The sequence below is a fragment of the Cyanistes caeruleus genome, chromosome 2, assembly GCF_971803275.1.
Source record: "Cyanistes caeruleus chromosome 2, bCyaCae1.hap1.1, whole genome shotgun sequence".
Taxonomy (NCBI): domain Eukaryota; kingdom Metazoa; phylum Chordata; class Aves; order Passeriformes; family Paridae; genus Cyanistes; species Cyanistes caeruleus.
Window position 1 is genome coordinate 69,165,359 of NC_141702.1, and position 26,041 is coordinate 69,191,399.

General features: G+C 39.0%; 1 protein-coding gene across 31 annotated transcripts; it reads right to left on the minus strand.

Annotated features, from left to right (window-relative positions):
* Positions 1-1,201: 1,201 nt before the first annotated feature.
* On the minus strand, positions 1,202-25,969 carry EDARADD (EDAR associated via death domain). 31 transcript variants are annotated; one of them, XM_086877751.1, is made up of 9 exons: positions 25,351-25,936; positions 24,916-24,997; positions 23,818-23,887; positions 13,831-13,892; positions 12,565-12,604; positions 9,546-9,634; positions 7,396-7,531; positions 6,641-6,686; positions 1,202-4,137 (listed from the first exon to the last, which is right to left on the minus strand). In XM_086877751.1, exons 7-9 carry the CDS (start codon positions 7,519-7,521, stop codon positions 3,761-3,763), a joined length of 549 nt encoding a protein of 182 aa, XP_086733877.1. In that variant the 5' UTR covers positions 7,522-7,531; positions 9,546-9,634; positions 12,565-12,604; positions 13,831-13,892; positions 23,818-23,887; positions 24,916-24,997; positions 25,351-25,936; the 3' UTR covers positions 1,202-3,760. The 31 variants fall into 31 exon arrangements, with proteins under 31 accessions (XP_086733877.1, XP_086733875.1, XP_086733868.1 ...); XM_086877749.1 differs by lacking the exon at positions 23,818-23,887 and having other exon boundaries at positions 13,831-13,889; positions 25,351-25,969; XM_086877742.1 differs by lacking the exon at positions 7,396-7,531 and having other exon boundaries at positions 24,916-25,054; positions 25,545-25,943.
* Positions 25,970-26,041: the final 72 nt, after the last annotated feature.

Consider the following 26,041-nt stretch of genomic DNA (forward strand, 5'->3'; position numbering starts at 1 on the left):
CACAGATCCAAGGGAAGTGCATGCAACAGGACCCTGTCACCATTTTGCTGAGGATACCCCATAGTTGTCCACACAGGAAAACTAGGCTCTCCTGGAGCACAGCACCTTAACTTTGTCATTGAAGAACAGTTATTAAGCTCATTTTATCTTAGATAAGCTTGCAGGAATAGGGTGGTTTGGCCAGCTTCACAGAAGCTAAAATGGGTGGCAAAGGCATTGATCATCCTGCAGGCACAGAGACAGGAGGCAAAAACTAGAAATCCCTGAAGGGAAAATAGGTTTTATACAGGATAGGATATTGGATACATCTTATAGGATGTGGAAGAATGGCTTGCTTCTTGAGGCCATAGCTCCTTAGAAGGCCTGCACAACCCTGACTTTGAGCTAGCATGAGTCCTTGGCAAAATATTGTATAAAAGAAATGAAGAAGACTAATTGTTAATAAGACAATGAAGAATAGATGAGAATTTAGGATGAGAAATCTGCTCAATGTATCTTGTGAATGTATCTTATGAAGTTTGTCAGGATGTGAATTCTGCAGAATGTATCCTATATAACTGCTTAATGTATCTTAATAAGTTTCACTAAAAAGTATCTTATAGAGCTCGGGTGTTATGAGCTGGACCAATAGAAATGTAGAAGTTAATGCATAAAAAATAGCAATTATCCAATCATAATAGAATATAGATCACATGTTACCTTTTCAAAATACTATAAAAATGTAGCTAAGATTGTAATAAATTTGGAACAAGCAGCTAACTCATATTGGGTTGTCTCTTGATTCCCAAACCCATCTTCTACCATAGGAGAATGATATAATGGAACAAAACTGATAGCCTAGTACAGCCTTTTTATTGTCCAGTATCAGATTGGTTATTAATTCAGGAAAAATTCACCCCATACAGGTTTCATACCTTTATGTCTCACTTAGTCAGTAACTCAGCTACAAGTTTCTAGATATTCTTGTTCATCATCTTATCAAAATTAACTCATTTTTCATATGGAAAAGATTAAAAAAATGTATCTTCCTTTCTTCAGTAGCAGTATGTGTTGCAAACATAAGTGCTTTAAGGCACCATGAATTTAATATATAAAGTATTTTTGACACAGAATAACTAATTGATAGTTCAGTAATTGAAAGGTGACTGGTGGGAAGGAAAACAGCTATTTTCCTATCTGTAATAAAAACAATACAATAAAGTCAAACATTGACAACTGTATTTCTTCTAAAAATAGCACACATTATAACAGAAGACATAAGAATAAATTGAACACTCAGAACCAATATCTTGTAAACAGATATAAAACTAAAAAGAGTATGTACATCTCCATTTATGCCATACAAGGAGGAAAAAAAAAGTATTTCAAGTATAGTAATGACTAATCCAGTGTGTGGTGAAGTTTAAGGCTAACATTTTCGACCTTCAGAGCTGAGTTTACACAGAATCCATGTATGAACTCTCAGAAGCAGCTTTATTTCCATCCGACATGAACTCTTGCATCTGACATTAATTTTTGAAGAGCTTCAAGGGATCAAACTGATCTTCACAAGACAACAGAGTTTCTTCAAAATTTTACAAGTTTAATCCCAGGAAAAGGAGTAGATTTCAGTTGGACACATTGATTCAGGAATGCTACAGCATCATTTCATATTCCCATTCTGATTCTTAGGTGAGTATTCCAGCTCCTAGCTGGTCTGGATCTACCAAAGCACAGCATATTGTAATACCACACAGATATACCTGTGGTATGTTATGGAAGGGAAAAGCTGTATGCATACATGCCAGTACTCATCACTCAGAAGAACAACTTAACACAGACATATGATCTTAAATCATCCATGCAGTCAGCCCAAGGTATGGGAATTATGTTGGACAAGCTGGATTATGAGCTATTTGCACATTGGCAGTGGATGCCTCTGTAGGAACTGAAAGCAGCAGTCAGCCCAGCCACAGCAATAGTCCTCAAAGCTGAATCTAGAGCCTCTAACTCAAGACAGAAGATTATTGGCAGAAGTTTCAAGCTGACAGACATCTGTTGGGAAACACCCATGCTCAGAAGAGAATCATTAAACACTTGAACTGCAGCCCCAACAAGAGAGAGCAGTAAAACTTCCTCCCTAAAATACAGCTAGAAAACTAGAGTTCTAAAGAGTAGCAGCTTCTTTTGAGGAATGGTTAAAAAAAAAAAAATTAATTACAAATTCTAGTCTTTTCTAAAAAACTAAAAATTCAAACCTCAAATTTAGGTCAATTTCTTTACCCTGAAACACGACTTTCAGCTTCTTGAAGTCACTAAAATGAAGTTAATTTTGTGTCAGCCCAGAACAAATGCCTGACATTGAAAATGTTAGTCTTTACTTCTAGCTCCACTGTAACCATACCATTCAGTATCTATAGTAAAGTATTAATAGAGGTCCCTTTTCAATCTCTTACAGGAAGAAATTCAGCATACAGCATTAGACTTCCCTCAGCTTCACTACTAATTCTTATTATTTCTACCCGAGAAAAGTAAACAGTGTATCAACCTGCACCCCATTCTAAGTTTTGCCCCACATCTTGACCAGTGCTTTGGTATATACACCTATGTACATACTACATTGTCTGAGATGTCAGAAGAATGGTAGGAAAAAGGCCAATTCTGAAACATTTAAAATGTAAACAGTGTAATTCAGAGTATCAAAATCCTTAAAAAAATAAAAAAAAATCAGTCTAAACCACTGTAAGTGCTTTAATAACAACCCACCTGGGCTGTAGGTGAATTCAGCTGTTCATTTTCCATTAGAGTGGCTTTAACCAATATATAGTGCTACTTTCACACAAGACTGCAACTGCCATGGTGTGGGACAGAAAGTAGGCCAACCCACAGGACTGTAAAGAAAACCAGAGCCTGTGAAAACTGAAGTTATAGTAAATACTAACAATACCCTGTGCTGCCATCATCTTGTACTGCAAAGTGACAGGGATTTGATACATGCACACAGAATGTGCACTGTCTTGAAACTTTTGGGAAGTAATTTTAAGCACAGAGCCTTTTAATTGGTTCTTTTGGCCTCTACAGGTTATGGGTTGAAAAGTCTCTACGAATTGCATGATTTCTTCTTAGAGTAAATATATGGTTGATGATGTAGTAGCATGTGAATAATTCTTTTGTTTACCATCTGTTATTGTTTAATGTCTACTCTTGTTCATAAAAGAGACTTAATTTGTTCAAATGTGATGTAGAATATTCAGTTAATTGTAACATCCATATCCAAACTGCTGCCAGGAACACTGAGGTGTTCCTGTGCCAAAAACAGTGTCACAAAGCTTAAAAAATAACTAAAAAGGAAGAAAAAGATTCCACCTCATCTTGTACTAGGTAGAACACACAAAACTGTGGAAAAGCTACCAGTAAGGCCAAGAGACTTGCCTTCTAACTGTGGCTTTCCCAATTACAACTGATATGGTTCACAACTGCTGCAGTAAAACAAGTGGTCTGGCCCATTCATTCCTTTTCTGTTTAGGAAGGCTGTGAACAGCAGCAAAGAAAACTGAAGGTATTTGCAGACTCGAGAACACAACCTGGATGATTCCATCCACTTTTGGAAGGTTATCTTTGCAACCCTGAGGGCATAAAGCTTACATTTGTGTATACAGTAGATAAGGACTACACAGTATACAAATCCTCAGTACAGGCTTTCTCTCTCTTGCAAGGGAAACTTCCAGTGTATTACTGGTAGCTAGCATTTAACACGTACAGACTAACAACCTACTTTGACCTAGAAGTCATTCTGGTAAGTTCTGTTCCCTCTCTTGGGCCATTCTTCCTCCACCCATTTCAGCAGCACTTTCACAACATCAATTCTCTTATAAAATTTACAGAGATCAATCAGCTGCTCCACAGTCCGGTCACTATTCCGTAGTAAGAATTCCAAGGTGGGGCTTTGGGGCTTTTGTTCAAGGAAACACAATTCATCGTAAGTCATCCCCCACTTGCTTGCTAAATTTCTCCAGTTTTTCACTGTTGGATGGCAGGGATCCAGCTTTAGCCTCACTGTGTACAACAAGTCCTCATCATTGAGCATGTCACTGATGGTTGGTGCACGGAATAAGCACAAGGAGCAGGTGACATTTTCCTTGCAGCTTTTCTTGAGATCTGCAGTGAAAACCATTACATGGGAAGAAATTAGGACCTATTGCTGTGGTATCAGCAGGAACAAAAAGTTAAAAGCATAAAGAATTGAGGAGTATTATGTTGCTTTGAATTGCTTCTGAAAAAGTCAGAATAGTGATATGCAACCCCTCTCCTCATGATGAACTCATGAAATTAACTTTATAAAACTTCTCTCTTCACTAAACTCTAATCAAAAGTGGTTTTAATCAAAAAGACAGTAATTTTGAAAGTACCATATTTTTATTTTTACAGAAAATACATAGAATTCAATGCAGTGTGTAAGCTAGGAGAGTCCCTTTATTTGTTCTTGGAATGAGGTCGCTTCCTTGAATCTGCTGTAACGCCCACTTACATCACCTGGGAGGCACACCAGGATTATGTGTGCATTCCACGCATCTTGTGTACCTATGTTATAGAATGAAGGAAAAGGTTTTGCATTTCTGAGCTGCTGCCTTCATAACTACATGAATTATGTGCACCAGGAGGATCTCTGCTGACAGATCCAAACACAACTAACATCTAGTACTTTAACACAATGAAAAAGTAGATGTGTTCCTTTGCTTTGTAAGGGCTCTTGCAATAAAAACTGTGTCTGTTTTACCAACAAAGCCCATTTTAAAGGTACATAATGAAAAGGAATAAAGTGCATACTCTTCCATGTGTGAGAAAAACAAAACCACCAAGTTGCTGGAAAAAGGTGGTGATATGTTCTAAAATCTGCATCAAATACTGAAAATTACCATTTAGAAATCTCCTACACACCATCGTCAGTATCTCCCCCAAAACTGGGAACAATGTGGTGCTATCAGATTATATGGTATGTTAATACCCCTTAAACCATGCAGAAACCAGTTTGAGTCATACCTCTAGTCAAACACTAATACCAAGACCTTAAACACTGCAACAGGGCAGGACATGGTCTGAGCATTTTGGCTGTAGATATGACCTTAACTCTCCCTGCTCCTTTTTGAAAGTAGGGAGAATCTGGTATCTCCAAATAGTAGATAATGGACACAGCCTAGAAGCTCTTCCTAAAGTTTCTTAGCTCCAGCCTCATTGTACAGCTTGAAATAGAGAAGTAGCTAGTCCAACTTCACATTAAGCTCATTAAAAAAGGGGCTATATTAATCAAAAGATTGATTAAAAACAACAGAAAACAGTGACACACAATTTACAAGCGCTGTATCAGAGCCCTGAACTGTATCTCTGGCAAAGGAGAAATCTGGTAGTTAGTGCCACCTACTCATAAGGACGACAGCATCTGTTAAGGCTGTTTGTTTGTGGGATTTTGTGGCTCCTTTTTTTAACATCAATTATTTATTTTCAGTAATTATTGTCAGATTGTGTGAAAATTCCAGAATATAATGTCTGCATGCATGCTGTATTTTATTTTTAAAGAAAGAACAGGCTGTTGTTAGTTTTGTAACATTGCTCATCAGATTGCTTTTTTAGCAGGCCAAGGACAACTTCTGAAGTTTTCAACAAGTTAGGACGTGTGGCAACAACACTGCTGCAGACATGTAACTTCATACAAATGCTTAGATTCCTTCCTAAAGGGAAACATGTTCTGGTGACATCTTAGCTCCCAGGTATTCCACAGGCCTTGCAGCTGTTCTCTACAGGAATATGTATGTTAACTCTTCTGTTCTTCTTGTGCACCCTAAACTCTTGCTGAATTGAGACAAAACTTTCTTGCTTCATCCCTGCCAACCTTTACTTATACAAACAAGGCAAAATTAATACAATTCAATCAAATTTCTGATTTGACTCTGGCTGAGCTTAGAGGGAAGGAGAGCACCCTATCTGAATTTCACCTTATTTACCCCAGCAGGGTTGCCAGGGTAAGTTTTGTCCTCCAATAGAAACAGGGATGAAGGGGTAAAGAAAACACCTCTGTAAAAGGGCACAGATATAAGTAAACAAAACTAAACCAACCTGCTTCTTGTGCTATACCATCTGGAAGACTATCAAAAGCATAATAAAGAATCCTGCTTTTCTAAGGTGCCCCTTTGTTAGTCGCTGACAAGCACTACCCAACTAATTGCATGATCCTAATGCTACCTGATAGAACAAGCTTCTTTACTAATAGGAAACTGTTTCTTACTGTTAGACTGAGAGAACTGTGTATCATAAACATACACACACACACTCCTCCCCAGCAGAACTCACACAATGATGGGATAAGCACTCACAACCTACTGCCAGCTTCTTCTCTCTCCTGACAGCTATTTACACATCACTTCCAAAGGCAGAGGTACTAAATGTATTTGGTAGGCCCAACTTGCATATTTTGTATGGTTGCATTATTGATCACCATCCTCTTGGAACAAAGGGGAAGCTGTAAATGACACTGGTAATGAAATGAGCTCCATGAGCACTAATTATCAAGGCAGTTATTTGTTATGACAAATAACAGTTTTTAAGACAGCACTTTCAAATAAAATCTAGGAATAAAATATGGAGAATAATAAAGCTGACATGTTACCTGAAAGTGATTTGTCAGTATGGTTTTGTGTGTCTTTGTCTTCTGGCTACAAAGTGGAAAACAAATATAAAGTCAAAATAAAACAATGTAATTGAACACCGGAGTAAGTATTTGACTAATTTTCAACTGGCAGAAGATTACTTAAAAGAATCCCAAGCTACTTGCAAAGTCAGACAGGGAATTTACATATAGTTTTGACGAACTGCTAACAAACTGCAGTCTTTTCAGGCAGCATTTCCATGCTTTGGCTCATAAAATTGCCCTGTCGGTTGTATGCACTCAACAGCAGCATTTTTGTTAATGATATGCTATAGCATTGCATCTTTTGATTAACTCTCTCTTAAACACACAAAAGTTATTTAACAATTCGTATAGTTTGGTTAAGATTTTAAATTTTTTTTTGCAATGTAAAAACCAAGAATTTTTCCTGTAACAAGCAACAGTAAGGGATTGTTTTGTTGATCTAGGCAAAGTGGAGAATTTTTTTTTACAAACTTCTTTACATACATAGGCAGCTTTCATAAACAACAGGTGGACGTGAACATTTTTGCGGCTCACATCTCACCCTCCTCCTATTTCAAGTTAACATTCCTTCAATGGTGTTATGTCTTCTAATTAAATGTAATGAAATAACTTAGCAGCCTGAGACTGTATCACATGTTGTAACATTGAAATTCTACTACTTAGCGACCTCTAAAAACTGGAAGGACAGAACCTTGATAGTAGAACTGTGGGGAAACTGCAGCTGCCCTTACTTTAACTATGCAGGTGTGGAGCCAGGTAAAACAGCTTTCTTCTGTTGAGGATTTAAAGATGAAAGTAGAAGGGGATTTTCCCCTTAGCTGCAATGAAGTATTGTTGATCTTTTTGTATTGTGTCATTCTTCTGAAACTATAACAGCAGGCTTCTTAATTTTGCAGGTTGTGCATACAAACAAAAGTTAATATATGTGTAACAATATAGTGTAATAAGATACTCTAGTCCTACCTGCTACACCTTCTTTACTAAGAAATCCACTAAAAATAGAATACAGGCAGTTTCAGTTGCTGTGGTGAACTTGCATACATTCACAATCTAATTATAAAGAAGGTGAACTCTCTCCACAATATTTACAGACTTTGTTAAGAAAGGAAAAATTTGCATACTGTTTTCAGTATTTCTTTACTCCCTGAAAACTGCAAGACCACACATGCAACATCAAAATGTCTGCTCTCTGCTCAAGAGAGATCTAACACTGCACATGCCAATTGCAATGGAATAAGCCCTACCATTATCTTCTAGTCGTTTACTTTTCTACCACGACAGCTTTATCTGGACAGCACTTTTTAAAAACAAACTTGGCCTTCGTGGCAACATGTGAGCACCCAAAAGTAAAAAAAAAAAAAACTTAAATCTGAAGTTCCTGATTTTAATAATTGTCTCCACTCCCACAAATTCCTTAAGAAGGCATAATGTTATTACTGAGCCTGAAGGAGCAAATTCCCAGAAGGGTAAGTCATTGGGGAGAAAGAGGAACTTCCCAGGATAGTTCAGCCTCCCCAGAGATCTACTTCAAAAGAAACAAATGAGCAAATTTAAAAAACAAAACAAAACAAACCAACCAAACAACAAAAATGAAAAGAAAAAAAAAAAAAAGAGGAAAAGCAGATACTGAGATATTGTTCACGTAACTGCTGTCCTGACCTTCATTTCCCAGACTTTAGCAATTTATTGAAGTTCAAATGTTATTGTGAAAGCCAATGCCTAAGTGCCCTTTTGCTATTATACATGCCTTAGGAGGCATAAAAAATACGAGTGGGTAGTACTGCAAAAAAGTACAAAGAAAAGCAGCGATACTTACCTGTGCCATACATCTGTTTCAAAATTCATATTTTTACTGATCAGTCATTATCCAATTTATCAAGTCAGATGCACTCAGGTCTATTTTCAAGATCATTTTCTTGTAATGTAATTGCAATAAGACAATGTAGTGTTACTGCCAGGGAAATGAAGGCATTAAGAATATTTTTTTGCCCACAATGAAGATCCAATCATCCTCTCCAGGTCTAATCTAAGCCATAAACTTATGTGCAGTCTGAAGTTAAGGAGAAAGATTTCTAGCTCTGTAGAACCATTACCACCCTAATACACTGAATTATCTTTGTAGTGATTCTAAGCTGCCAATAAATGCTCTCTTCTTGATGATGGGAAGGAACAGTTACCTCCATCATCTGTGAAATGCATACCAAACCCATGTTTGTTTCTGATGGAATTCAGCTGGGACTCTGGCATTAGGAACTCCTTTTAATTCTTCATCTTGCTCGAAAATGCTCATTCATTTCTCTTCTCCATGTTTTCTGCTCAACCCAAAGAGAATCAATTTGAAATTCAGCAAATAACATTCACTTGAGAGATGATAACCATGGAGCATGGGAGTCACTCAGCATTGCCTTTCCTATGGCAATGTAAGATTTCACAAAAAGTGGACAGTGTTTCAACTATGGGAAGAGCAATGTCCCAAAAATTGAAGCAAAACAGTTTAATGCCTCCCTAAGGGCAAAATCTAGGATTCCTTACTTCTTCACTTCTCCTCTGCCTGGCTTTATTTTCACCAGGAAATACTTTCACCAGAGGAACAGCATGCATGACAAAGCTTTAACTCTTTGCTGGCTCTTCTTCAGAACATCTATACATTGGTCAAAACCTATTTAAACTAAAAAGCACATGTTAATGATAAAATAATCTCTTTTTTTGCTCTCCTCCACAAAAGTTCTCTTCATCGAACTCTTGAAAAGAAAGCAAATTCCTGGTCTGTTTTACTGAATAATTTTATGCTCTCTAGATATACTCTGAAAATCTACTTATTTGTTAACACACTTAATTAACAGCAGTAACTTAGATCACATTCAAATGTCATTTTTCTTACCTGTTGGATTAGGCCAGAATCTGATGTAAGGGTCTTGATGTTCACAGATGCAATTTCCAAAGTAACTTGATCTGTTAGGTATTCCTCATCTAAGGCAAAGAGTGTGAAACACTGGTCTTCCACTCACACACAAATTTAAATAGTAAGACTATCAAACATAAATTATAGCATAGGTGTCTAGCATACAAAATCTTACTCCATTATCATGATCAAACACTGGGAATAGCTAGATTAAAAGCCCAAAATGTTAAATCAGCAGAGTCTGTAACAATCATGCAGAGCATGACTGTGAGAAGAAATATAATCCTTGCAGAGATTAGATACTAGTGTAGCAATTGTTTTCTAAACAAACATCACACTATTTTTAAAGCAAGCCATGTTCCTTCAAAAAGCTGACTACAGAATATTAACTGACCCAATACAACCAAGAAGTAGGCTGAGGATGTCATGAATCACCCTAATTTTTGTTTTGCTTTTCTCATCACACTTAAAATGACAGTTAAAATAAATACTGCATAAATATTTATCTTCTATTCTGCCCCTTTGTGAGCTGGACTAGTCCTACTGATTTCTGCTACACAGGAATTTCCTGAAGCACTGAAATAATCCATTTCAAAGTGTGTTTATCAACAGCTCTGGGAGTCCACTGAAAAACACAGCATTCCCTAGTACAACACAAACTCTATTAATCTTTCAAGCATCACTTCAGCCCTCAAAATGGGATACAAAGGATACATAAACCCTTTGTGAACCTTGTGCAAAAGGAGAAATTTCACTCTGCAGGATTAGTAAGGTCCTCCTCATCAAACTATTTACATAATTCCCCTGAGTCAGGTGCTGACCAACCATTAACATAGGCTTAAAACGAGTTATATTCTACATGTTTTTACACACAAGAACACTCCATGGGGGTGACTACATTTGTTGTGCTGGTATGTTTCTGTTTGTTGTTTGCTTAGTGGCAAGATCTCATTGAGAAACCTCTCTTATCTTTATGAATCATCACATAACAGAAAAAAAGCAATATTTTCTTAACTCAAGAAACTGATCAGAATCAAAGAATTCATCCTTACACTTGCAAGAAGAAAGAAAATGAAAAATCATTATTCTCATCTTTTTCTGGTTCTATAAGACTGTTGACAGATGTTTCATCCCCAGTAATGTCAATGTTTAGTAGAGCATCATCATTATTCTTTATGGCCGTAGGTCCAGAGACAACAACAAAAAAACCCAAAACAAAACAAAGTCTGTCTCAAAATGCAGAGTATGGGCATCAAAGCTGTGGAAATGTGTGAAATTTGTTCTGTATTTGAGTAGAAATAGAATTATTCTCAAATCACGATAAACACTAAGGGAACTTCCTAAAGATAAAAATTTCCCTCAACTCCATTTTATTTCATAACTAGTAAAGGGTGCCAAGAACTAATAAGTTATGGCTCCAAAATGGCCCATGAATTAATTGACCACTAAAAGCAGTAGTCAGCCCCTCTCACCAATGTCTGTTCAAACATTAAATCTGAAACAAACATAACTGTGTGTTATGCAGAATCAGACCAGCACATCTGTTACAATTTTTAGTTGACAGGCTTATACTTCTAAGTTTGTATTTTTTATAGAGGTAACTATAAAAAGCCATTCTCAGAGCAAAAATTAAATTCACAGAAATTAACAGAATACTAAGAGGTATTTGCATCACATTCAGCTTCAAAGGGGAAATGTCAAGCTGTATTAGTAATTATATCTTCTTACATTTAGTAAGAGGAAGCAAAAATGAAAATTCAATATAAACCAAGTGCACTTCCTTTTTACAGAAAGTGCTGACCTTTCTACTTGTGTCTTAGCTTTCCTTTTTTAAATTAGGTGCATTTAGAATATGCAATTTTGTATTTCAAACAACCCTGGCAAATTTGAAATTCAAGAATTTATCTAATTAATTTTGAGGAGGATCTAATGTCACAGGTGAATTAAAAAATAGGACATGGAAAAGAATGTTCCAGGGTAATTACTTTGGTGCTAATAAACAATTTTGAAGAACCAAACCACCTGCCTGCAAATAAACAGAAACTAATTTATGACTTCAAGTAGTCTTCATCCCACATGATCCTTCCCCGCTGAGCAGCACTTCTGAAGAGTGCTCATTTCCTCTGTCTGGCTTTCTCAAGCCCCAGAATAACCTCCAACTTTTCTTTATCCCCAGTGGTATACTGCTCCTACTCCTCAGTAGAAGTTTCCATTGTGACAAGCCTGTTTTCCTGTGTCTGTCCCACTGCAGACCTGCAGTACAACACTGGATGGAGGACACACTACCTGCAGAGTGCTCCTCAACCAAGCCCCTGCCAGTGCATTCCCTGGACAAAAGTCAATGGCGAAGCCTGGGATGACAACAAAAAACCCACCCCACACATCAAGGAAACATAAGGAGGATAGTCACACTGTGTAATCCATGTATTTTTCTTCAGAACCTGCACTCCCTCACTCAATTTTCAGCAAGGAGAGGCAGGAACTTGTGTAGAGAGGACCTAACAGTAGGTTCTCCAGTAGATGGCATTAACACCTGCTGAAGGTACAAGATGGCACGAAGAGTTGACTGGTTATGAGGCTGGGAATGCTGTCAGAGACAAAAGACCTGAAAAGGTATTCCTTGATTGTATTTCTAACAACATGAAGGCACTGGTGGTCCCTTCAAAGTCATCATCTAACATTATGATGTCCCTACCATCTCTTGTCTGAACCCTGTCTATCAATGGCACCACTGTATTTTCCTTTCAGATTGAGAAACCAGGTCCTCTGATGATAGTTTTAGAGTGACTTTTAGACCAAAATTAAACCTGGGAAGGAAATTTCGAAAGTTAGATATACACATATGAAATTGACCTTAAAAATAAAGAGGGCATTACATTTAAATATAAGCATCTAGCAAAAAGTAGGAATATTTCAATCTGTCGGGTAACACCACTGGTTTTATTACAGATAGCAAAAGAGACCAATGATATCTGAATAGAGAATTCACAATAGTTACCTTTAGGAACTCCTGTGTCTTGGACAGGATATTTTTCAGTCTGTCACAAAAAGGCAAGAAAAACAGATGTTTGTTATTTTGAGTGTAATTGTGCTGGGGAAAGTGTATTTATAAACTCTTCATGTGCTTTTGTAAGTGCATAATTATAGTTGTATCTCTCAAGTTGCTACTAGTTGATCTGTTCACAATCAGATACAGCAACACTAATGTGGAAACTGGGATGTTACTAATTATACAGATTAGCACATGAAAAGTAATAAAGATTGCTGCTTTGCTACAGTATTTTTAAAGCAATTTTTAGTGAAAAACTAGAGTTTCACAAGGGAATTTTGTACAAAAGTAGCAAGATAATCTTGAAAAGCTAATGCATTCCAGGAGGAACAGTCATGACTGCCAATTCTCTTTTAGCAGATTAAGCTTTTAATAAAATGTTACTGCATTGAAAGAAAAAAAAATGTTTTCCCCTTCTGCTCTTAACTTACATAGCTGATTAAGATGCAATATGAAACTATTATTACTGAATTTATGGAAACAGCTACCAATTCCTGGGCATGATATAACATTATTATTATTATTATTATATCTGAAGTTTCCCTACTTCCCTGTGGCCCTCGCCCTTACGTGAAAGTAGTTGTGGCTTTTATAGGAAACCACGTTTAAAAAAAGTTTTCATAGAATTTCGTATTACTTCTACTCCTCCTCGGCAGGAGCCTGAGATGTTTGAGATCCCGACACAAGCGGTGCCCGTGCGCCAGCGAGCACCAGAGGGCGCGGTTTGGTCCCTCCCCAGGCTCAGCCGGGCCTGCCTAAGGCACCGCTCTTGGATCCTTACCTTTCCATGACTCCAAATCAGCTCCAGGAAGTAATAATAGCTTAGCACTGTGGAAATCTTAAGCCCTAGGTGGTTTGTTTTTGATCCATCCAAACTGTGTAGACAGAAGAACATCAGCACCAATTTTTCTCAGTTGTTGGGGCTTTTCTAAATTAAAGAGAGGGCACTGCCACAATCTTTGGAGGTTATCCCATGGACAGTGCTGCTGATAATACCATCCAGTTCAGTTGATGCACGTGTTGGCATTTTTATTTACACTTTGACTGCACAGGTTGGTAAAATGAAGTTTGTTTGTGCAGCCATACAGGTAAGCAAAATCTTGCATATACACTCACAGTTTGAGTTAGCATCCTTGGATGGTTTTTCTCACTGTGGCATTACATAACCATAGAGAGCAATAATGATTTCAACTGCACTAGACCAGAAACACATACCATTGTTAAAGAAAGAGTACTTGGATCCGTATCCTCCACTGGCTCTTTTGCTGCATGATCTGCTAATAAAAAGAAAACTTTATCACTTCATAATCATCAAAGTATTTCTGCCAATTCATATTTTGCTTCTTTGTCTGACCAAGATAAAACAGAACTATGCAGCCATTACATGCATTATGTCATATTTCCACAAGAAAACATGACAACTAGAAAATGTCAGAACTACTGGCACAGAAATGAGAAACTACATGTAGTAAGGACACCCAACCCTAACCTAACAAAAGATACACTTCAATTAAAATCCTAAACTATCTTTAGTGAAAAAAAATCATAAAATGTCAGCAATAAATAATAAAATTCAGTAAATTTTATAAAAGCTAAGTTCTGTTCTCCTATTGACAACATTCCATTTTTTCCTCAAAGAAATTATTTAAACAGGAAACAACCACAGCCACTAAAACAAAAAATTAATATTATAATGAACACCAGATTATAATATAAAATTGAAAATACTAATTAAAAATATTTGAGCAAAATATTAATTATTTGTATACAATAGAAGAGTAAAATTCAACTATATTAATACCAAGAGAATAAAAAAATAAATCTTGAAAGTACCTGCAGTTGAATAATGAAATGTTATTTCATTATTGACATATTGGCTAAATTGAAAAATACTAACCAGTGGGATACTGACCACAAGTGCACAGAAAAGCTGAAACAAATCTCATACAGAAGCTGGGATTCACAAAACTACTCCTGTAATTTAACATCATCCTGCCACATTTTTCAGAAATCTCTTCTGTTGATAAGTATAAATGTTTTCAAAAATTAAAAAACATTTTAAATTATGTGGTAAGATCTTCATTCTTGTCACTCTTATTCTAAAAGTCACTTACTGCAAGTACACACTAGGTTTTCAGCTGCAACCATCAAGACATGATTGTAATCAGTATTTGGTGGTTACCTTCTTTGGAATATATAACCCAGCAGATTTAGAACAGCCACAGAAATTAACTACAAAGCACTTATTACAAACACTGAGCCCCAAAACAGAAAAGAAGTTATACAGACACTATTCTAACCAGCTCAAATTTAGCATAGTTGCTTATTTGGGGACCCACTCCTACAAATCCACTCAATACAACAGAACAAGCCAAAGCACTAACCAATGCAAGACAGAACAATAAACTGAAAATAAAAAAGGTGGCAGCAGTGGGACAGAGTTGTTCTCCTTCCTGCTTCTATGAGGCAGCCCCACCAGCAGTTCTTGAGTGTCCCTGAGATTTCAGGTAAAGTCTTGGTGCTAGAGCCCCCAGGAAATCCACAGGTATTGTCCAGCAGGTGGCACATGATCAGAGGGGTGGATGACAAGGGCTGAGCAGTCTTTCCACACTGAATGTTTAAAAAGGCAGGGCAGGGGCCTATGAAATTGTAATTGAGCATTGTTCACACTGCAAATTAGGAAGCCATATGCAGAAGAAGAAAGCTAATTAACTAACTAAACCCCCACGTTCTTGTCACATGTATTTTTTGGTAAATATGAAATCCATGCTCCAGAAACATGATGTTAACAAAATGTTCTGGATAAAGCCTGTCCTGATAGTAACAGTCAGCACAAACTCTCAGATGCAGAGAGGCTGAGAGTCACTGGGACATGGGAAAATACAATAAGCTGCCATAAGACATTGCTTGAGGGTAGGGCCAAAAATAGAGGCTCCTAGTTGGAACTGCAGTGGAAAGCTGCAGAGGAACTGGGCAAAGAGAAACCCATCCAGTAAAGGAAAGCTGAAAAACAAGGAGGCACTGGGAGCCAAAGAAAGGCTCTAGGGAAGAAGGCCAACCCAGACATCCCTAGCCTCACTGGTTTTCCACTCAAAGCCAGTGGCAAAGCATGCACCTTATTCTTGGTTTATTCTGGAGGCCTTTCAGCTTCTCCTTACAGATTCTTAGATGAATTTAAAAAAACCCCAAAAACCAAAACAACAAAGCAACCAGCCAAACAAGCAAAACAAAACAATCCCCAGAAATTTCTTTTTCCCATGTAAGAGGAGCCTTTAAGCAGATGAAGGCAGCCCCCAGAGAACGTCCATGCCTTGGTGAACCTCCCTGGCTACTGTAGCTATGGTAAGGGTTCTGTCCCCTATTCTCTGTTACATCTCCACAACACCATCAAGGTATATTTTGTGGTAAATTACTTTCCACAATAGAGGGAAGCACTGAAAAAATTGGAGAAGCTCAGAGAATACAGGCATTTGAAACAAGGACTTGACAGACCCAAGGGTATCTCTATAAGAGGTGATAGGGTACAAGGACGGTACCTCTCACTCCTGATTTCTAGGTCTCACACATAAACACAATCATAGGAATCTGCATCTTTCTTGCTTAGCATCCATCCTGAAAAGTATTTTAAAATTGTATTCCATTTCCCATACCTCAGTTGCTTCCCTTTATTCAATAGTTCTTTATGAAAAATAGTATTTTCCATTCTTTTGTTTAGGTTGCAGAGCCCAAGTCCCTGTTTTTTTATAAGTGGCATGTATGTGTATGAATATTTGCACCTAAGATTAAAGATTCCACATATTGGGCCACAGATGATTCACCAGGGTCTTGTTGACCACTCATAGTAGGCAGATAATCTGAAAACCACAGACCTTATTCGTTTATTGCGAATAAGGCAATTCAAATGTCCTTTCTCTCTTTCCCACATGCATCTGCCCCAGCATTCCACAGCTCATGTCATACAGCTGGATATAGGTGCACAAAGCAGAAGGGAGGAGATGTGTTTATCTCAGATGTAAACCATCCACAGTTTTGCATGCTGAAAGGCCAACAGGAACTGAGGGTATCATCTGACTGTCTGATTCCATGGTTACTTTGACAGACAGTTTCGTAACAACATTACCTGTGATCCTTCACAAAACCACTACCATTGTACTTGCCCCAGCAGGACACAGACACTGGACCACATTTACTTTCCCACACTTCTGTAGGGAGCCACAAGTGAGTTGACTCAGATGGACATAAATCAACATGTGCACATTGACTCGGACAGACATCAGTCAGGTTCACTGGTTGCTCCTCAGGTTCATTTCTGCCATGCATCACCTGCAAGCTGCTCAGCAGCTGCCACAGCTCTGCCAGGGCCCATCCAGTACAACCAGTCTGCAAGAAGAGCAGCAAACTTGCACCAATGCCCACCTTTTCTCTCTGTTCAATACTGCTACTATAATGGGGATGCAATGCTCTGCACGTACCAGTGCGAACAGCTTTTCTGCTTTTCACCCTTGCATTGGAAGGAAGTCTGAAAGCGAGTTTTAGAGACCTTAAATTTTGACCTTTAAGCAGGAGGGGGTTCACAAAGCACTAAGCAGCAGACACAGTATTTCCCTCTGTTACAGTTTTTCTCTGCAACACACTCTTGACACCACCAGTAGTGAGTGAAGCACCTAAGGTCGGCCACAGTTATAGTTCAACCATGCACGTATGACCTTTTTCACACTAAGGCTGGGCATACACATCAACACCTTAACTTAGCACCACTTAAACGAGTAATCACTCTAATACTAATGATGCACGTAGAGATTAACTCTTTGATTAAACCCAAATAAAAAATGTTGTTTTGACTAGAGGCACATGAATCAGATTTGAATAGATGGAGAAGATACGGCAAATTATACTAGAATATTCAGTACCCTGAAAAGCCCAAGTCCATCAGCACTTGTGCATTTTTGTTTACTATTAACTACTCAAAACTTTGTCCCTGTCTGAGCAGATAGGTATGGAAAAATCTGTCATGCTGGCACACCATAGGTGAGGTGTTTAAAATCCTTTGCACCTTTACCATTACTATGTAAGTTAACGCGTGTGGACTTCGTAGCCACCTGAGCTCTGGGATTCTAAGAAAACGACTTTTAAAAAGGTATTTTGAGCACGCTGTTAACTAGCACAAACTAACTCACATGCTAAATACTGGAGCAGGCTTGACAAGACAAGTTACACCAAATCACATCGGCAGAGCACATGATAAATTATCACCATACTTAACTGGCGTGTGCGGAGGGGGAAGGGAGCAAGTTAAAATCTCTTCCCAGTCCCGCCGGGGTTGCGCTCCTTACCTGGTTCCCAGGAGCCGCAGCCCCGGGTCTGCCCGGCCCGGGATGGGCGCCGCGGGCCGCACCCCGCGCATCGCCTGTCCCGGAGCCCCGGGGGCCCCGGCAGCGGCCGCCGCCCCCCGGGGCCCCCCTGCCCGCCCACCCGGCTCCCCGCGGCCTCACCTGGGGGCAGCGGGTCCTGCGGAGCGGCCATGGGGCGCGGCGGGTCCCGGGGCGAGGAACGCGACGTGCCCGGAACAGCCGCCCCGCCGCGCCGCCCCCTTCCTGCGCCGCCCCGCCGCAGGTAGGGCGCTCCCGACAGCCAGGGAGCCAGACAGGTCGGTCCCACCCATGGCCGCCCCGGGCGCGACGGCCGCTGGGGTAAAAAGCGTGTCCCCCGGGAGCCCGCATTTCCCAGCGGGAAATCCCGCGCTCCCGCGGATACGTCGGGGCGAACTCCCCGTGCGGGAGGTGCTCCCGAGTGAAGACGCCGCGCTCCGCTGAGACCGCAGACACGGCGTGCACGTACCGCTCGTCAAGTGGCGCTAGCTCGGATCCAAAAGTCAGCTACTTCAGCAATATGAAATCAAGTGCTCGCCCTCCTGTTCTTGCGGACATCTTCGCCCGTCAATCACTGCCCTCCGACTGAGAAAGGCGGTCTCCATTTAGGGCTTAAGGTGCATCTGCAGGTGCCTCGCCGTGTACGGACGGAGTTTACAAACGCAAGTACTGCAGGGCAACGATCACAAACTGCACTGGTTTCTCAGAGATCTTTAAAATTCGTCCTCTTATGCTACAGGCACATCCGATACCATGACGAAGTCAAATCTTTGGATGTAATTCCTCTGGAACACCACTGTCATCTCTGGCATACTCTCGCACGGTTTCGATGTAAAGTAATACAGGCTTCTTGTATTATGGGGCCTGTGCATGAAATCATTCTCTAAATAAGAAATATTATGTATTGCTACTTCGTGTACAAGTAAAAGAAGCCAGCACAACTGAATTTGCCATTACAAAGATCACTTTTGTGAGCCACCTGGCTCATTTATTAAATTTACAGACAGATTCTGTTCTGTTACACTGAGAGAGCTTCAATTCAGCCAACTGGCTTGCACTGGCATAACAAAAAGTAGCCTTTGGTCCATTAAGCATTAAAATGGAGTGCTTTTCCGTGGATTATTTTTCATCTCTTGTGCATGTTACAAATAATATTTTTTTTTTATAAAGTGATAAAGATTAAATTGCTCTTATTTCCACAATTTAAATTGATGACAGCAGCTGTCATCCTGTTGTCATAAATAAGTATTTCTCACTCTGCAGCCTGGAAAGGGGGAGGAATGCACCAACACACCTGTTATTTGGGTTTTAGCTAACATCAATAATATTGATTTTTTTCCAATTATTTTCATCATACTGAAAATTCATCTTATTTTATCTGAGATAAATGGAGGCTCCACCATTGGGTTATACACACAAACATACATTTATCTCTATATATCTTAATATCCAAAGTACAGCAAACAGATCACTAAGACTTCTGCAACTCATGATGTGTAAAAAGCAAAGAATTTTTTTTTAGGCCTATCATTGGAGTCCAGCTGTTCAAGGAGTCAGTTGCCTCTCATTTCTTCCACATTCATATAAAAACTCGTTCTCAAAGAATAAGGGGTTACTTTAAAAAGGTAACACCAAATCTAATTAGAAATGAAACTGCTGATTCTGTGTGTTTCCCTAGATTTCATTAGTGGCACAAGGGTTTTGGTGATTAGGCTGAGAGCAGAAGAAGTGTATTCTTATCTACACAGATCTGCACAAATGCTATATTAATAATTGGAGTCTCTTTTATAACTGTGAGGAATGACACAATCACAGTAGAGCTAAGAATGTTCTAGACTCAAACCTGTCAAATTTATGCTTCAATCAAATGAATGCCTATGATGTCTATACCGAGGACCTCCATGTATGTATTGCCTCTGTGTGGTGTTCAAAAATGACTGGACTTTACCCCAAAACTAGACACAAAAGTAACTGCAAAAACTTTGGGGAAATATATTTACAACCTACATAAAAATGTGTCAATTGATTTCCTTCAAAATATCCCTAGTGTACTATTGTTACACAGATGGCTGTAAACAGAAGGCTAAAAAACACCAGTGCTGGGGGCTAAGTCAGGTTTTCCAATCAACATGGCATTTACTCTTCTCAAAACTTACAACCTGAAATCTTCCTACATGAAAATTAAAAAATTATTTCACTAAACAGTAATGAAATATTTTTAGTGGAACACTTGTGCCAACAGCCAAAACTGGTTAATGTTGTTCAAAATCATGTATTTTAGGAGTATATGTATAAATCAGATTGGCTTTTCAATTTGAAGCAGTTTTTTTTTTTTAAATAATATATGGAGAACTCTGAAATTTAATAATAGAAATGAATAGTTTAGATAATATTACTGCTTTAAAACTTAGGTTAGTAATAGTAATTTAACAATTTTTCTGTACTACTGAAGGAGGAGACTGCAATTACTTACAAGTATCTCTAGAGTACTGATAACAGTACAGATTAATTTGGCTGTTGCATGCCTGTTCTTGTATCATTCTTTAATGAGTGTTGTCAAAATCTTTGTTACTTAGCTAACTGACCAGTGCAGAAATTATTTTGGCAAAACTAGATACAACTGTATCATAAAAGCTAAGTCCAAAATCAGATAACTTTAAGCAATGGCATTCCATAGAATGCTGGATTAATTTTCTCATCAAATTTCTAAACCTAATAATTATCTGTATTTTATCTTGCTGTAACCCTATAAGCTACTAAATTCAGCAGAGCTAATCATAATGGGAAGAGTTCTGAATTTTGTAAATTTCCACTCAAATTCAGAATTAGTAATTTCACATAGTTTTCACGAATCAAGTCTATGCAGATCTCACTCCTTTCCTCTTGGCCCCATCAAAAAACCCAGCCACATTTGATGAGGGCAGAGGCTTTTCTCAAAGATCTACAAACTATCTGGTAATATATAGCTGGAGAATTTATTGTTTGAAATAGCAATTAGAACAGTCTCAAGGGGCATCTTCTGAGCACAAGACTGCAGACAAAACCACAGACAATATATTCCTCTGTAGAAAAATATCACTTCTCTATCCCCACAACAAAAAGAAAAACAAAACCCCACACACACAAAACCACACAAACACCGCCCCCCCCCAAAAAAACCCCAAAAACAAAAAAAAAAAAAAAAGTAAAAAAAAAAAATTCTTCCAGGTGACCCTCTGTAGCTTTTCCACATGGAAATACAGAGCTTTTGTTCCAGATCACAAATGCTACTACAACACAGGGGATCAGTAATATTCCCCATGCCTCAACACAGGTTGCCAATAGTCATCGTAACTGTGGGCCTGCCAAATCTTGTTTATTCTTCCTCATGTGTTTGCTTTCTACATTTCAAACATCTTCACGTAAGGAAGTTCACACTGAGTAAAATACTTCTATGGCAACATAAACTCTTCACCCCTCCTGTATTTCAGGAGATTTAGGAAGAAACCTCCTTGAATTTTCTCTCCTAGTATGCTATAGATAGTTTTTAATTGTCAGCAGCTTCAGACTGCTACTAGAAAAGTTTGTGAAAACTCTGAGACTGCTTTGGACTAAGAATTATTAACCAGCATCTAAAAAGTTAAAACTACTTTCTTTGCCAATAATGATACTGGTCTCCTCTTTTACAATTCTTTTACAGGAATGTCACGATTTTGACATTTAATTGACAGAAACAGCACTATATGGAGAAAATGTAAGAAATGACACATACCTAGGCCATCTTATGTAAGCCTGTGGATAATTTGTTTGCCTGACAGGACTGCATGATATGGAAATGTTCCCACCACTCCAGGAGCTGTGCTGTGTCCAAGTCAAACAAATGCCACACAAACAGTGAAACCTTGCTTTCTCTAGATTGACATGTTGAAACTGAGCCTAATACGATTGGTTTCAGGCTGCAGCTTATGCCTCTGCAGGGACATTAGCACAGTCTCCCTGCCTGGCTGCTTGTTTCCCTGAATGTACAATTTAGATGAGATCTATACCTCATGGTCAAATTTGCTGACAGATAAGCATGCCCACTGAAAGAGCAAGTGCACAAATCTTAGGTGGTTTTTTTTTCGAGCAATATTATGTATTTTCATCACACCCACTATACTCAGAAGTTTGACAGAGCTAGTCGACTCATTCCTGTGTTGGCATTCCTTCTTAAAAAAAGAATAGGAACTACAGGAATGACAACTTCATAGATTACTTCTACTCTTCACTCAGATCATTCTGTTAAAGACTACACAATGTACTCACATCCAGCTGTAACACACACACATGAAACATGGAAATGAGAATACAGGTATACAGCTAAGATTTGTAGTTAGTTTTTCATCACCTACAAAAACTTCCTGAAAAATGTACTTCCTCCCTGTAGCTTGCTATTCTTTATTTTTTTACTGCATTCTATCTTTCTTGCTTTTTTCCTCCCAGTAACTGTGAAAATATTGCTGTATTTTCTTATTAAAAAATTTACCTTTTTTTTCCACTATACTGAATTTGACATATCGTTTTGCCATTCACAGGCCATCATCACTTCCGAGATAACCCTAGACATTCGTAGGTACTTTTCAAAAGATATTTGCACCCGTTGCCACAGACTTGATTGTAGCTTGTGGTTTTAAGGCAGACATCAGTAGATGGGGAACAAGATGTCCGTGAGGCATGACTTGCAAGGAAGCATAACTTGTGTCAGGCCTAATGACAGCAGGACAGAGCAGGGGTGAGAGTGTACAAGCTCTTCACGGTAGGAGGCCTGACAAACCACAGAACTCACGTGCCTGGTACTTGGCTGCTTTCTGTACTTACATCAGGTGGTTTACTGAAAGTTCTTATCCACAGCTGTGCCTTGCTGTATCACTTAAATCTGGACTACCACAAGATGTTCCATTGCTCAACAGGCACTGCCCTCCCACTGCTGCTGTTTGCCAGACTTAAACAGAAGTTTGTGACATATCGATTCCTCTGGTTTACTCTCCTAACTTTAGGAAGGACTCATTCAAAAGTTAATTTGGAAAAATAAATAAAGGCAAAAGTTTCAAGGACAAAAAGTTTCAAAGTAAAAATCCACATTTCAGATTACTGAAATCTAGGTAATGAACTTAACAGCTGGGATTTATCAAATTTCTCCTAACGGGAAATGTGAAGCCACCCTGTTTTACCATGTCTGTTCACTTAAACCAGTCCATAATAATCTCCAAGATCCATTTTTACACAGTTGATGCCCATAGATCATTACTTCTGTCTACAACCAGAGTCCATAAACTCAATTCTGGCAAATAAGAGCTGGCTAAAAAGCACCAATGGAAGTAATACAATAAAACTTTCAGGACTTGATTAGTTTCAGGCCAGAGGCAAGTTTGGTAATTGCAGATTTGCTGCATCTACTAAACGACTCTCTCTCTCTCTCATGCACCCAGATCTGTGCCTACGCTAGAGAACATCACAGAGTCATGAGGAAGAGGTGACTCTGATGTGCTTTACTTAATTCTTATTTAAGAATACAGAATACTGTTTTTAGTTCCTGTGTTCAAGGCTTTCTTTGCTTGTACACAGAAAGAAAATATTATTGCTTGTAAATGAAACTGTCAACATGTGTAACAGCAGTGTTTATTATGAAATAATAGATGTTTGTTCCTATGACAACCACACTGAAAAATTAAATATAGAGGCCAGAATCTTCATGACCCCAACAACCTGTAAACTGTGATTATCTCTCTCCCCAGTGCGTGCTTGTCCTCCTTGATAAAATTTCATAACATCATGGCAAAGTTCTTTATAAGAAAGAAGCTTAGTAGACACTCACAGCTTAATAATATGCTGTTGGGTTTTGATTGCAATTGTAAGACTGCTTCTTCTGCAGATCTTCCCTGAAACTGATTTCACACAGAAATCCTATATTAGGATTTTTACGTTTGGGGTTTTTAGACATTTTTATACCACTAGAAAAGTAGCATTCCTAGATTTAAATAAACACTAAAACATAAAATAAGATTGAAAGTACCCTAGAGTTTAGAAAACTGTGATAAGCTACATTCAGTTCTGCTATTTTAGCCAATACTTATGTATAAAAAGAATATTTTTTGATTGCCTCTTAAAATTATCCATTATATATTTTTACAGCCACTTCCTTATCCTTCTAATATGGCAGTAAAAAGCTGAACCTCGACTGACTTCTGATACAAGTATTTCAAAGGTAAAGAAATAAAGTACCCTCTGTAACTAACATAAAGGGTTCTGAGCTGAAAACTGGGTGAACATTATGACTTAAAAATATGATAGTTTACTTCTAATTTTTACAGTCCTTTGTGTAGCCCAAGCACATGACAGTGCTTGATTCTTCTGAGGTTTTATGGCTTTTCTAAATTCTTGTGATGGAAACTTTTTTCCAGAATCAAAGGTACAAAATGTAAATAAATAAAATGAATTCACTTTAATCTGCTGAACAGAAACAGTTTCTTTGTGAGAAGTACAAGCCACTTGTGATAAAGTATGGAGTACTGATACTGGGAGCAAACTATGGCAATGTAAACATTAACATTAGCTGTTCTGCTGATTTCTTCTCAAATATCTAGCTAACATATTGCTCCACTGCTGCTGGAAGTAGGAACAGGTTCTCATTTAGTCATCTGTTCCCAAATTATAGTTGTACTGCCTGTTCTTCAGAGAGGAAAGAAAGGAGCATTTCTATCATTTCTCTTGAACCAGACTAACTACTGCCTACTTAATCTTATGGTCTGTGTAATTCCTAGACACCATCCCTTTTGAGACATTTTCAGCAGTGCAAAAATCTGTGACATACTGGCCCCTTAAGGACAAATGTAGTGGAAAGCTAATTTGAATTAATTTGAAAGTAAATAACAAAGATCAATCTTAAAATTTATAATCTCTCTGACATACTTACCCTAGAGTTAAAGCTTGTCTCCACACTCCAGCAAAGGGGTATTCTCCAAATGAAAGGGTGCAAGAAGAACCTGAGTTAGCATCTGAATTGAAAATAAAATCCTAATTTCAGCAACCCTGCATTTTAAATCAGTGCAACACTCAAATTTTTCACAGAAATGTGACTTTCAGTGATTCTGGTAATGAATTACAGATAAACATTTAAGTGTTGGGAGCAAAAGATTGGTTCCGAGCTGTCCCAACAGTGGGGCAGGGTGTCCTGTGGCCCTGCCCAACCCACCAATGTAGAGCTGGGGCAGCACGGCCCCAGCCTGCTGGGTTGTACTGGAGTGCACTGGGATATAGTGGGCCCATCTGGTTTATACAGGTCTGGACTGGGTTGTATGGATTGCACCAGGTTTAGACAGGGGCTATAGGGAGATATGCTGGAACTTACTTGGTTTGTTCAGTCTAGAGAAGAGTGAGGGGACACCTCACTGTGCTCTTCAACATCTTCACAAAGGGAAGTGGAAGGGTAGATGTAAGATTATAAGATCTCTTCACTCTCACAACCAGTGACAGGACTCAAGAAAATGGCCTGAAGCTGAGTCAGGGGAGGCTTAACTTGGATACCAGGGCAAGATTCTTCACCCAGAGGGTGGTTGGGCACTGGAACAGGCTCCCCAGGGAAGTGGTCATAGCACCAAGCCTGACAAGAATTCCAGAAGTGTTTGGACGACACTCGGACGCAATGCTTTACTTTTGGGGATGGTGCTGTGCAGCGCTGGGAGCTGGACTTTGATGATTTTTGTGGATCCCTTCCAGCTCAGGGTATTTCATGATACTGAGCTAAACTGGTTGATACTGGCCTGGCCTGGGTTATACTGGGATGGACTGCGATATACTGGCCTGGACTCAGTTTAGGCTGGGGTAACAGGGAAATACCGGGACCTCCCGGGCCCGACTGGTTCCACAGCCCCGCTCCGCCGCCCCTCGCGCGCCCCTCCTCACGCGGCCCTCCCGGCGCCGCGCGCACGCGCCCAGCCGCCCGCTCGCGCGCCGCCGCCACTTGTTTTGGAGGCGCGCGTGGTCCTCTCCGATTGGGCGCCGCCGCCCCGCCCCGGCCCCAGGACGGGAACTACATCTCC